The following is a 13,240-nucleotide window of genomic DNA, read 5'->3' as shown; positions in this document are numbered from 1 at the left end:
GCTGGAGCCCCCCTAGGCCGGGCCCAGGCACCCACGCGGAGGAGGAGTGGCCCCGCTGGTACTCACAGCGATCTTCCTGGTGGTTTTCCAGCCCTTGGTCTGGTCGGAGAGGTCGCAGGAGGTCATGAGCAGGCAGAGCAGGAGGCTGTGGTGCTGCTTGTTCTCCGGGTCGTAGCCGCCTGGGCAGGGGAGGAAGAGGGACGAGTTCCTGGGCGCCAGCGGGTCGGATCTCGTGTTGCGCTCCCAGCCGTGGGGCCGGCGACCCCTCTCCCCAGCCTGCCCCGGGGCTCCAGCCGAGCTCCAGCCCACTGCCAGCCGGCTGGAGCCCAGCGCGCTCAGAGATGGAAAAGCTCTGCCAAGCTGTTCACGCCCAGATCCTCCAAGGGGTTTAGGCACCTAACTCTCCTTGGTGTCCGGGGGAGTTAGGAGCCTTTGAGGCTGATGGGCCCTACTCTGGATTCCCCTGGGTTGGGCCCGCTGTAGGGCTCCAGGAGCCGCTCCCAGATGCCTGCCTGACAGGGACAAGGTGCAGGAAGAGTCAGCATCCCCCCGCTTTCAGGGGCATTTGTGCCCGGGGGGGTCAGGGCACAGTGAAGGAGCTAAGGAGTGCGTGGTAGCTGCCCCCCAGTGGCATTACAACCTGCGGATTTCAACTTCCGCCCTCAAAGGGAAGCTGAGGACAACTGGGGTCTGCTGCTGTTTCTAAACCCAGGCCCCGAGACGTTTTCCTGTTCTAGCTGTAAATCACGCGGCAGCCCTAGGGGGGCTGCTGGCCACCATCCCAGGGACCAACTCCAGAGTCCCGGCGCCGGGATCCAGGAGCATTTGCTAGTGGCCGGTTTCACGCAGTGAATGCCTTCCGTTCCCGCCAGCGCCCCGCGGGCCTTTACCTTCCGCCATCTTCTGCAGGTCCTTGAAGATTCGCAAGTGGTGAGCGAGATCCGTGGCCAGAATAATGTCCCTCATCAGATCCAGCATCCTTTGGTAATCCTGCAAGGCCAATCACACCGCGGCTGAGTGCCAAGTGGCTCGGGGGACCTCATACCACGCGGCCTGATCGACACAGAAAGGTCAAGGGAGTCAGCCAAGGTCACCAAACGACTCAGTGGCAGGACGGAAAATGAGACCAAGGAGACTCAAGTCCCCATCACCTGTTCTAACCACTAGACCACGCTTCCTTCCACCTCGCAGCCCTGCGGCTTTTATCCAGTGGAGTCCACAGCTGGGTCAGGGGCTTTGTTTAATCAGTGAGAGTTTCCCCTGGAAGCAGAAACCCTTTTTGGATCAAAGACGCCTCGGATCCAGGAGGAGGGAGGCGTGGCTTGTCCGAACCTGGCACAATGGGGCTCGCTGCATCTGGCCACGCGATTCGCCGAAGGAAGCAAGGAGCGAAGCCCAGGCCGGCTCACACCTCTGGGAGAAGGACTCCGTCTGGATGTGGCTTCAGTGAGGCGCAGTGCCTGGCTGGCCCTTCTCACCCGGAGAGCAGGGCTCTAATCCTGAGGGGGGCCCCGCCCGAAAGGGAAACAGTCTCAGCACATGCCTAGAAGCCAATAGCACCACGTAATCTGGTACAATATGGCCCGGCTGAAGGGCCAGGGGATCCGGTGGGTCAGGAGTCAGGGGCCTTGGACGCAGCCAAGGTGCATCGACAGAACGGGCGGTGGGGAGTCTAAGGCTGGACTAGCAGGGGGGCTGCACGTCAGGGGTGAGGGGCACCGGCAGCGAGCTCCACCCCACTCACCTTGCGGGAGAAGTGGTCGAAGATGTTGCAGCCGTGGGTGTTTAGGATGGCGATGGCCTGTGCGAAGTGATGTCTCTGCGGGGGGAAACCGAGGCACGGCAGGGAGGGCTGCATTAGTGAGAGGGCTCCACCAGGGGGCAGCACCCCCCATCGGTGCATGCACTCCCCCTCCCCAGCCCGTAGGGACAAGCGGGGCAGGACTCCATGCGCCTTACGGCTGGGCTGTGGGGAACATATGGAGGGGGCAGGCAGGGGCTTTCCCTGATATTCCACCCCCCAGGCCTTGGGCTTTCCCTAAGCTGCCCTCTCTCCTTGTCCCCGGGTGAAGGAGAAGGTGATGGGGAACTCCATGCCCATCTATCCATGGCCCCCACACCTGTGACAGCCACCCTGCCCTGCTGCCAGTGTGGAGCTGCAGAGCCCCCCCGAGGCTGAGAACTGCCGCAGTTGTTTCACTGGTGAGCTAGGCAAGCAGCTGCCAGAGCCGGGCCCCGCGCCCTGAGTGCGGCAGGGTGCGGGAACGAGGCGAGGCGCGGGGCAGAAAGCGTTTTACCTCCATGACAGAGCCCTCGGAGCTGTAGAGCGCCGCCAGGACGGATTTCTGGAAGACAGAGGGGCACCATGTGGGGAGGCCAGCCAGTGATGGGTGAGGGCGTCCGTCTCACTGGAGCTTTAGGGTTAGTGGGGGCTGCAGCTGGGCAGGTGCCCCCCTTCCACAGCCCTGCCAGCCTCCCAGCCTGGCCTCAGAAGGGAGCCAACCCTGGCGCTGGGGCTGCTGGGGTTTGGGACCAGGAGCCCATCTACAGGTGCAGGGGGCCGAGGTCGGCCGCCAGTGTCACACAGGGGCCACGAGGGGGGTGGGCACGTTCCGTTGCTATGGCCCACAGGCTGTATATTCCCCGCCCCATCCCTCTGCTCATGGGGGGCCCCAGTAGCAGGTCCCCTTCCCATTGTAGGGCACAGGGCTGAGATCTGGCGTCAGCCAGAGGCGCTGGCCCTTGCGTCTTGGGGGCTGGGAGGGATCCCACCCTCCAAACAGGAGGCCAGGCCGTCCCCCTGTGATGTAGGAGTGGTCTCCTCGAACCTGAGCCAAGTGACTGGAGCCTTTCCAGCCCCTTGCCTCGTGGCGGGGCTGGGAGCCGGAATCACAGGGGAGGGAGAATGAAAAACAAGCAGGCGAAAACGCCCCTGAAGCTCATTCCCGAGCTGGGGCCAGGTCAGGTTTTGGAACAAGATCTGGGGCAGCTGGCAGGAGCCAGCGAGGGACGAAGCCACACGATCCCCGCGAGGGCTGGGCAGGTCCTGGGTGCTCGGCTCATGGCAGTTGCAGTGTTCCCGGCACCATGGCTCCCCCTGCCCCTGGAGGGGTTGTGGGGAAGTTATGTCACCTCTCGTCGCTGTACATTTTCCTTTGCTTAGCAACAGCCGCCCAATGTTCAGAGCGAGGTCCCCAGGGCTTTGGTTCCCCCACAACGAGGTGTCCAGGGAGCCCGACCCCCAGCAGCTTCATCTCCAGCCCCATCAGGGAGCCAAAGGCCTGGTGCCTGAGGATCTTCTGTAACCCCCCAGCCTCACCGACAGATCTCCTGTAATCCCCCGGCATCACCAGCAGATCTCCTGTAATCCCCCGGCCTTCTCATCAGATCTCCTGTAACCCCACAGCCTCACCATCAGATCTCCTGTAATCCCCCGGCTTCACCAGCAGATCTCCTGTAACCCCCCGGCCTTCTCATCAGATCTCCTGTAACCCCACAGCCTCACCGGCAGATCTCCTGTAATCCCCCCGCATCACCGGCAGATCTCCTGTAACCCCCCGGCCTTCTCATCAGATCTCCTGTAACCCCACAGCCTCACCGGCAGATCTCCTGTAATCCCCCCGCATCACCGGCAGATCTCCTGTAACCCCCCGGCCTCACTGGCAGATCTCCTGTAACCCTGGGCCTCACCATCAGATCTCCTGTAATCCCCCGGCTTCACCAGCAGATCTCCTGTAATCCCCGGGCCTCACCATCAGATCTCCTGTAATCCCCCGGCCTTCCCATCAGATCTCCTGTAACCCCCCAGCTTTCCCATCAGATCTCCTGTAACCCCTTGGCCTCACCGGCAGATCTCCTGTAACCCTGGGCCTCACCATCAGATCTCCTGTAATCCCCCGGCTTCACCAGCAGATCTCCTGTAATCCCCGGGCCTCGCCATCAGATCTCCTGTAATCCCCCAGCCTCACCATCAGATCTCCTGTAATCCCCTGGCCTTCCCATCAGATCTCCTGTAACCCCCCAGCTTTCCCATCAGATCTCCTGTAACCCCTTGGCCTCACCAGCAGATCTCCTGTAACCCCCTGGGCTTCCTATCAGGTCTCCTGTAATCCCCCAGCCTCAGCAGCAGATCTCCTGTAACCCCCCAGGTTTACTAACGGATCTCCTGTAACCTGCCGGGTTTACTAACGGATCTCCTGTAACCCCCGGCCTTACCGAAGCCACCTGGAACGAGTTATTGGTGCCTCTGTGGTCCAGGTCGTGACACATGCAGGAGATGAACAAGGCGAAGATCTCAATGTCTCTGTGGAGAAAAGGACCTGCTGAATCACAGTGACGAGGGACGGGAGAGGCTCTTGGGGCAACGCCTCCCTCTCTTGGGGGCCAGCTCAGCCCGTTCTCTGCAGTGACCTCTCCGGGCTGACGGGACTCTGGCGCCGGGGTCATCTGAACTAGCCTCACTTCTGCAGCTCCAAGCAGGCAGCCACATTCTGCCGCGACTGAAAGTGTGTTCGGGGCGGGGGGGGGGGGGGGAATCCCCATTGAGCTCAACGGACCTACCCACAGGTGCAGGGATCACTTCGTGCACCCACTTCTGGGCTGGAACGCTGCCGTTTCATGCAGGGGCAGGAAATGAAGAGGAGCAGTGCATGTGGGAATTCAGTGTGGCAGTGTGGAATGGCCCAGGGCCAACCCCCTGACTTGTGCAATGTGCTGTGGGCAAGCGGCGAGGACCTGTGTCAGCTGGTGCACCCTGGAGAGCGGCGCAGCGCCCCCTAGCACCAAGCTAGGGAACTGGGCTGATGGAGACTGGAGGGGAGGGCGCCACCTGCTGAATCAACTGGGGAGAGGGGGCGGTGTAGGTCGCCCGCCCAGCCGAGCTGGGAGATACACAGGCCAAGGGGCCGGGGTACAGAACCAGGGTGGGGGGAAGCTGGCTCTCTGCAGGAGCCGTAACCATCCACCTACTCCAGGTATTTGACCAGCTCCAGGTTCTTGTAGAGCAGGTAGCAGAAGTGGGAGACGGAGAAAGCGTGCATCCAGTTGTGATAGGGAGGGTCCCGGTAGCCCTTCCTCACCATCAGGCAGAACCTGGCAGGAGCAAGGGAGAAGGGGATGAGAAGGCAGCCGCCCCTGGGGAGCCGGCGCTCGGATCTGGCCGGCCGCCCGCACTGCCCCCGTGCTCCAACACCGGGCAGGCTGCAGGGCAGGGCGCTTCCACCCATGAACTGCCATGTCATAGACTCACAGGACGGGAAGGGACCTCGAGAGGTCATCTAGTCCAGTCCCCTGCACTCGTGGCAGGACTAAGTATTATCCAGACCATCCCTGACAGGTGTTTGTCCAACCTGCTCTTAAAAACCGCCAATGATGGAGATTCCACAACCTCCCTAGGCAACTTATTCCAGTGCTTAACCACCCTGACAGTTAGGAAGTTTTGCTAATGTCCAACCGAAGCCGCCCTTGCTGCAATTTAAGCCCACTGCTTCTTGTCCTGTCCTCAGAGGTTAAGGAGAACAGTTTTTCTCCCTCCTCCTTGTAACTTGAAAACTGTTATCATGTCTCCCCTCAGTCTTCTCTTCTCCAGACTAAACAAACCCAGTTTTTTTCAGTGTTCCCTCCTAGGTCATGTTTTCTAGACCTTGAATCATTTTTGTTGCTCTTCTCTGGACTTTCTCCAGTTTGTCCACATCTTTCCTGAAATGTGGCGCCCAGAACTGGACACAATACTCCAGCTGAGGCCTAATCGGTGCGGAGTAGAGTGGAAGAATTACTTCTTGTGTCTTGCTTACAGCACTCCTGCTGATACATCCCAGAATGAGGTTTGCTTTTTTTGCAACAGCGTTATACCGTTGACTCATATTTAGCTTGTGGTCCACTATGACCCCCCAGATCCCTTTCCGCAGGACTCCTTCCTAGGCAGTCATTTCCCGTTCTGTATTTGTGCAACTGATTGTTCCTTCCTAAGGGGAGTACTTTGCATTTGTCCTTATTGAATTTCATCCTATTTATTTCAGACCATTTCTTCAGTTTGTCCAGATCATTTTTAATTTTAATCCTATCCTCCAAAGCACTTGTAACCCCTCCCGGCTTGGTATCGTCCACAAACTTTACAAGTATACTCTCTATGCCATTATCTAAATCATTGATGAAGATATTGAACAGAACCGGACCCAGAATTGATCCCTGTGGGACCCCACTGGTTATGCCCTTCCAGCATGACTGTGAACCACTGATAACTACTCTCTGAGAACGGGTTTTCCAACCAGTTATGCATCCACCTTATAGCAGCTCCAGCTAGGTAGCATTTCCCTAGTTTGTTTATGAGAAGGTCATGCGAGACACTCTCAAAAGCTTTACTAAAGTCAAGATATACCACGTCTACCGCCTCCCCACTCTCCACAAGCCTTGTTACCCTGTCAAAGAAAGCTATCAGGTTGGTTTGACACGATTTGTTCTTGACAAATCCATGCTGTCTGTTACTTATCCTCTTACTATCTTCTAGGTGTTTGCAAATTGATTGCTTAATTATTTGCTCCATTATCTTTCCGGGTACAGAAGTTAAGCTGACTGGTCTGTAATTCCCCGGGTTGTCCTTATTTCCCTTTTTATAGATGGGCATTATTTTTGCCCTTTTCCAGTCCTCTGGAATCACTCCTGTTTTCCATGACTTTTCAGAGATAATCGCTAATGGCTCAGATATCTCCTCACTCAGCTCCTGGAGTATTCTAGGATGCACTTCATCAGGTCCCAGTGACTTGAAGACATCGACCTTGTCTAAGTAATTTTTAACTTGTTCTTTTCCTATTTTAGCCTCTGATCCTACCTCATTTTCCCTGGTGTTCACTATGTTAGACGCCCAATGGCTACTCACCTTTCTGGTGAAAACTGAAACAAAAAGTCATTTAGCACCTCTGCCATTTCCACATTTTCTGTTATTGTTCCCGCAAACCTCCCTCCCGCCCCCCCGTTGAGTAACAGGCCAAACCTGTCCTTGTCTTCCTCTTACTTCTAGTGTATTTATCACGGGTCCTGCTGTGCTCACAAGCCCTGGGCGCAACTGGCTCTGCAGCTCCTTGCCGTGTCACAGGCGTGTGCATGCACTTGCCTGAACCTGTGAGCGTGCGTGGATCTGTGTGTTCATGGGTCTGTGAATGTGCATGGATCTGTGTGTCCGTGTACGTGTAAGCGTGTGTGGATCTGTGTGTCTGTGCACGTGTAAGCGTGCGTGGATCTGTGTGTCCGTGTACCTGTGTGTGCATGTACCTGTCAGCATGCATGTGCCTGTGGGTCTGTGTACATGTGAGTGTGCGTGGATCTGTGGGTCCGTGTACATGTGAGTGTGCGTGGATCTGTGTGTCCGTGGATCTGTGGGTCTGTGTACCTGTGAGTGTGCGTGGATCTGTGGGTCTGTGTACCTGTGAGTGTGCGTGGATCTGTGTGTCCGTGTACCTGTGTGTCTGTGTACCTGTGAGTGTGCGTGGATCTGTGGGTCTGTGTACCTGTGAGCGTGCGTGGATCTGTGTATCTGTGTACCTGTGAGTATGCGTGGATCTGTGTGTCTGTGTACCTGTGAGCGTGCGTGGATCTGTGGGTCTGTGTACCTGTGAGCGTGTGTGGGCTCAGATGCCCGGGGTAGGAGCATGAGCTGGACGGGGAGGCTGTTTACGCAGGGCCACCCTCTGTTATTTCCTGGCCCTGACTCCTTTGGCCAGGGGCTTGCTAGTTTGTGGGCTGTCCACCTCCTTCTATGCCCGTGCCCCTGCCCTGCTCCACCCCCTTCCCGGCCGAGGATCTCAAAGAGCTGCACACACACCACTCCATTAAGCCTCACAGGGAGACGGGTCAGGATCCTTGGCCTCACTTTACAGATGGGCAGAGTGACGTGTCAGGGCCAGGAACAGAACTCAGGAATCCTGGCTCCCAGTCCCCGCCCTGCCATTATCCGTTACCTGTACCGAGCCAAGTGCGTGCTAGGTGCTTTGCTCTCCCCTGCCCTGAACGACCCCCCCCACCCCCCCAGTCTCTGTAACACCCTGACGCCCTGCGGCTGTCCAATGCGTGTCTCCATCCGGGTATTTCCTCTTCTCCGGCTCCAGCCCTAATACGGGGCCTACCTGGTACCGAAGTGCTGGGCAAGAGCGCCCCCTGCTGGTCACAACCTCTCCCCGCCCCGGACGCTGTGCAGCCAAGCCCCCATGCCGAGCCGCGAGTGAGCCCACCTGGCTAGCGTCTGGCGATCCATTTTGTAGTTGTTAATGAAGTTCATGTCCTGCAGCATGCTCAGGATGGCCTGCGGAGGGAAAGGGAGCGGAGAGCTGGCTGAGAGGCTGCTCCCGGGCACACCTGGCAGGGGGCTGGCGCTGAGGGGGCCCGGCTGGGAATGGAGATGACCCCCTGCACCCCTCTTGGCATTCCTTGGGGGCAGCAGCCACATACGGCACAAACTCTCCACCAAGCTGGCGCTGACGCACCAGTGGCTGTCAGGCCCCCACCCCCGGGTGGGCCTGGGGGGCAGCCAGTGATGCCAGGAAATCGTATCGACGCCTTGGACCCGAGGTGGGATTGGAGCGCGGGGCACCCGTGTTAAACAAAGGCGAATGCAGCTCCTTGGCGGACGGATGCCCCAAGCCAGAGCTGGATCCTAGCCCAGGCTGTCTCAGGTACCTACTTAGAACCCATCACCGTAGCATCAGACACCTCCTGGATTTCTCCGAGCACCCCTCGGAGGCGGCCCAGGGCTACAGACACGGAGGCACAGAGTGATCCGCCCATGCAGGCTGTGGCAGAGACCCACACCTTGGGCACCCTAGGCTAGCCCCTAACCCCTGGCTCATCCCCCTCTGAGGGACGGGCAGGCCCTAGATGCCGGCCCCGTGGGCACCGACCATGGGCGTGTCGTCCTCGGGCAGCGAGCGCGGCGTGTAGGTGAAATCGGCGAAGCGATAATCGATGCTTTCCACGGGGCAGATCCCGTCACTGAGCAGCTTTTTGTATTCCTCGTCCGAGACCTGCAAGGGAAGCCCCAGGAGGGGCTGTGAACGCTGGGGGCCAAAGCCGGGGCCTGGCGGAGGAGCTGCAGACACAGGCCGCGTTCAGCTGGGCACGGGTGTGCAGTGCTGCCCTGACAGCCCTGTGCCAGGCTCCTCTGTCCACCAGGTACAGCCTGGGCAGCGGCAGGACTGGCGCCATGATCTGACCCGGAGGCAAGAGGGTTCCTGCGCCACGGCCCATGCTGCCCCCTGGCCTCTCTGTGGAGCCTGTCAACGTGGGGGCCAGTTAGTGCCATTGGGGTAGTCAGTGCACTGCTGACCCATCGGGGTAGTCAGAGGCTGTGACCCGGTTACACTGGGGCAAATCCAGAGTTTGCCCCTAAAATGCAGCCAGCTCTGGGGCGGAGCAAGGTAGTAACGTTGAGTGTGCAGCAGCCTGTAGGCCGGGGAGTGCAGACTGGCCCCTCCGGGGGGAACTAGAAGGAAGATGAGCCAGACACCCATGGCGTCAGCCATCCCCACTCACGGCTCAGTGCTGTGGAGACAGTGACAGCCAGCCCCACGCCCCCAGCCGCCTCGGCCCCATTCCCTGGGAGCCCCCCACCCCCTGACCTTCATGTGGTACATCATCATTTCGTTGGCCACGTGGCTTCGGTACTGGGCTTCGTGGACCTTCTTGTAGAGCAGCGACTGGAGAGGAGGGAAGCAGAGGGTGGTCAGAGCCCCAGGCGGACATGCTTCTGCTACCCTTGGCTCTCCCGAGGCCTGAGCCCCCGCCCCGTCCGCTCAGCACGAGTCTTTCCAGGAACTCAAGCCCTTCAGTCTCCTTAGGCCTAAGGCATGCAGCGCTGGGGCGCGCCTGAGCTCCAGCCCCCCGCTCCCCCGACCTGAACTCACACGCACATGGCCGGTCATCGCCTTCCACCTCCCCTAGGGTGCCGAGAGACGACAAGATTCACCAATGACCCAGCGTTATTTGGGGCTCTGCTCGCTACCTGTAACTACGCTCCCCTCTCCACGTCCAGCTGAAATGCGGCTACCCCTGGGGTGGAACCCGACAGGCAGTGCAGAGCCACACAACCACTTGGGACAGGAAGGGAAGAAGAGTGTGGCGTCCAGTCGCAGGGAGAAGTTAGACCCGGGGGGCCCAGGGCTCACCCCGCTCTGTGCTGACAGCCGCCTGGAACGCTCCGTAGAGGGCAGCCGGTCTGAAAACATCAGGGTTGGGGCGGGGAGGCAGATGCTGCTGGGGTGTCGCTGGGTCCCCAGCCTTTCCCGACCCACTGCATCCACCTCTCCCCAGCGAAAGGGACTTGGGGAGCTCGGCAGCTTCCAATGATGGGCCAGTGCCCGAGCCACTGAGAGCCCGGCATGGGAATCCACCCCTCCTCCTGCGGGCGCTGGACCCACCCACACGAGGCAGCCCCCCCGCCGCTTACGTGGGCGATGCTGATCCCGCAGTAGATGGAGAAAGCCGTGGCCAGGTCCTCGTCGAACTTGCTGAACCAAGGCCCGTTAATCTTGTTGACCAGCTCCGCCACCCCGATGACCTCTGGAAGAGCAGCGAGAGCCCAGTGTACCAGCGCCCAGGGCTGGGGCCGACGCACAGGGAAACCCGGCCGCCCTGGCCTCCCAGCCGTATTCCGGCGTGGGTCTGTCCAGGATGCTGGTCCAGAGGGGGCAGGGCTGGGGGAGGGGGAGCCGGTCCCTCCTGCCTCCCACTCCAGCGACCCACAATTCCCAACACTGGGCGAGCAAGTTGAGTTGGGAGGAAAGGTCAAAGCCCTCCGTGAAGCCAACAATGGGGTGCCTGGCCAGAGGGCAGGGGAGGGAGAGTGTGTCCCTGGTGGGGCACGGTGCATCCCACAGGGATTGGTGGGGAGGCCAGCGAAGGGTTAAGCAAACCGGCTTTTGGGGGAGCGGGGGAGGACTGAAATTGAGTGGGGAGCGCCACTACGTGCCCTGAGGATTTGCTCCCCCTGGCTGTTTGCAGACACCCTACGGCCACTGGCAGGGAATCGAACCAGGGACCTTCAGGCCCTGCCTCTCCCACACCGCCCAGTCAGCGCCAGGCTGCCATAGTGGGGCTGGCACTAGAGGGCGACATGCCCACAGGCCTGGGGATAGCAGGACCCAGGTCGGGGGAGGCGGCAGGGACCGACCGGCTGCTAGCGGTACCGGTGGGGGGCATTTAACGGCAGCGTCGCCGGGCCGCTCGCACTGGGTGGTTTGACTCACCAACATGACAGAGCCCCGAGGGCAGCCCGTGCCGCCCTCCAGTCCCACAGGGGAAGGGCCGAGGCCCCCTGGCTGCCCACAGGAGGGCCAGGGGGGATGACCTGGCATAGAGGGTGTTAACACGGGGGCTGCCACTTGCCCCCCCGTAGATGGTCACTGCCGGGCAGGGCCAGGCCAGTGTAAGGTGCTGGGCTGGAAGCCCCGTGGCCCCAGAAGGGGTGTGGCACAGCACCATGCTGTTCAGAGCCAGCTCCCCCATCCTCGTTTTGATGGTGAGCTCTCTAAGCAGGGCCTGGCATTTGCAGCGTCTGTGCAGCCCCTAGCACCCAGGCCTGGCTAGGGCCTCACTGCAATACGACTAACACCCACGGGGGCTGGACAGCCCGGCTGCTTGGCACCGGGAACGTGTCGACTGGGGGTGGGCTGGCGATGGACTTGCCTAGTCAGCATGGCTTGGCGTGTGTGCGTGGCGGCCCCGGGACTAAATCAGCCTGCGGCTGCACCCGGCGACAGGAGGTGCTGGCTCAGGTAGTAGGGGCTGGTGCTTTGGAGTCGGAGATCCCCGGTTCTAGACCTGCGGCTCGGTGATGCAGCGGTGTGGGGGGCCCAGAGGATTTGGCCTGTGTGTTTTAAATAAATCACACCCGCTAACCGAGGTTATTTTGCCGGACACGGCAGAGCGGGGCTGGGGCTAACAAACCCGGCTGTTGTCCGGCAAGCTGGAGTTAGCCGGCCTGTCGCGATGCACATTCAGTCCCTGGCCAGCTGCTGGCGCCGGCGGGCCGGGGGACTCCCAAGCTCCACCAAGCTCAGGTTCTGGGGCTCCTCCCACCTGGGGATCTCAAAGCACTTAGGAACACTTAGCTAAGCCGAACAATAAAGTCCCCGGTAAGGTGGCTACATAGACATGGGCCAGATCCTCAGCTGGTGTGTTGCGGCATAGCTCTGCTGACTTCAATGGAGATTTGGCAGTTAACGCCTGCTGGGGATCAGGCCCAGATGTTGTGACAGGTGGGGAAACTGAGGCACCAGTTCAGTGGCTTGCCAAGGGACTCGCAGTGGGTTGGTAACACACCCTCCTGAATCTTATCCCTGTACGTTAGCCATAAGCTCACCCTGCCACCCGGCTGCAATGGGCTGAGCATCAGGCTCCATCCATCCTTCGGGGTGCGGGACTCTCTGCCCCGGGGAAGGGCTGGGGTCTCCAAAGCGCGCGGCACTTAAACAAGTCTCAGGGCAATTTAACTTCACTCCTCCCTTCTCACAGCCCGCCCCGTGACAAGGGTCAGTTCCATGCTCGTTATCTGAGAAGTGGGGAAACTGAGGCACAGAGCTGTCACGTGCCTTGTCCGAGATCACAGAGCCGCGAGCAGGCCATAGGGGTCCTGCTACCACCACTAGAGCGGGGCCCCCTCATCCTCAGCACCGGTGGAGAATTAATACAGAGGCTGCTTCTCGACCTTCTCCGCTTCCCTTCATCTCCAGCTGCTCTGACCCGTCGCCAGGCTCCTCGTGGGAATGAGGAGCCAGGAGACTGGCGGAGGCAGCTGGAGACACGGAGGAGTTGGCTGCACGGGGGCCGCCGATGGATCCCAGCTCGAGGAAAGCTGCTCTGGGAGAACACGTGGTCAGAAACTACGCCCTGGCGACCAAGCCGGGATCTGATGGGTCTTTGCCCTTGTGTGGCCTCGACGCCCGCGGCACCCCAGGGGCGCGGCATCGAGGGAATGCTGTGTCCAATGCCCGCGTGCCCTGGCAGCACCCGGGGAGCTGCACCCCGATGCCCAGCACTGCCCGGGCTCTCACCATGGCTCTCGTTCTTGATGGGGAAGCAGAGGATGTTTCGGGTCCGGAAGCCGGTGCTGTCGTCCACCCCCCGGTAGAAGAGCGGGTGGGAATAGGCGTCCTTGATGTTGAGGATCTTCCCCGTCGTTGCCACGTGACCCGCGATGCCCTGATCCGCCGGGATGCGGATTTCGTAGCTCTGAGGGACAGGATTGACCGAGACG

General features: G+C 60.2%; 1 protein-coding gene across 3 annotated transcripts in view; it reads right to left on the bottom strand.

Moving 5' to 3' along the window:
* PDE2A (phosphodiesterase 2A) overlaps positions 1-13,240 on the bottom strand; it is a 373,086-nt gene that overhangs the window by 8,485 nt on the left and 351,361 nt on the right. For all 3 annotated transcript variants that reach the window (XR_012639805.1, XM_074954538.1, XM_074954551.1), the window contains 11 exons: positions 13,038-13,215; positions 10,433-10,545; positions 9,606-9,683; positions 8,889-9,011; positions 8,223-8,293; positions 4,969-5,091; positions 4,216-4,303; positions 2,298-2,345; positions 1,745-1,819; positions 891-990; positions 67-179 (listed from right to left, as the gene is read on the bottom strand). Coding sequence is in view for 2 of the 3 variants with exons in the window: in XM_074954538.1 (XP_074810639.1) it covers positions 67-179; positions 891-990; positions 1,745-1,819; positions 2,298-2,345; positions 4,216-4,303; positions 4,969-5,091; positions 8,223-8,293; positions 8,889-9,011; positions 9,606-9,683; positions 10,433-10,545; positions 13,038-13,215 (1,110 nt within the window). In the remaining variant the exon portion in view is untranslated. The remainder of the gene's footprint in view (positions 1-66; positions 180-890; positions 991-1,744; positions 1,820-2,297; positions 2,346-4,215; positions 4,304-4,968; positions 5,092-8,222; positions 8,294-8,888; positions 9,012-9,605; positions 9,684-10,432; positions 10,546-13,037; positions 13,216-13,240) is intronic.

The sequence above is a fragment of the Natator depressus genome, chromosome 1, assembly GCF_965152275.1.
Source record: "Natator depressus isolate rNatDep1 chromosome 1, rNatDep2.hap1, whole genome shotgun sequence".
Lineage (NCBI taxonomy): Eukaryota > Metazoa > Chordata > Testudines > Cheloniidae > Natator > Natator depressus.
Note: the sequence above shows the minus strand (reverse complement) of the source record. Positions and strands in the feature narration are given on the sequence as shown.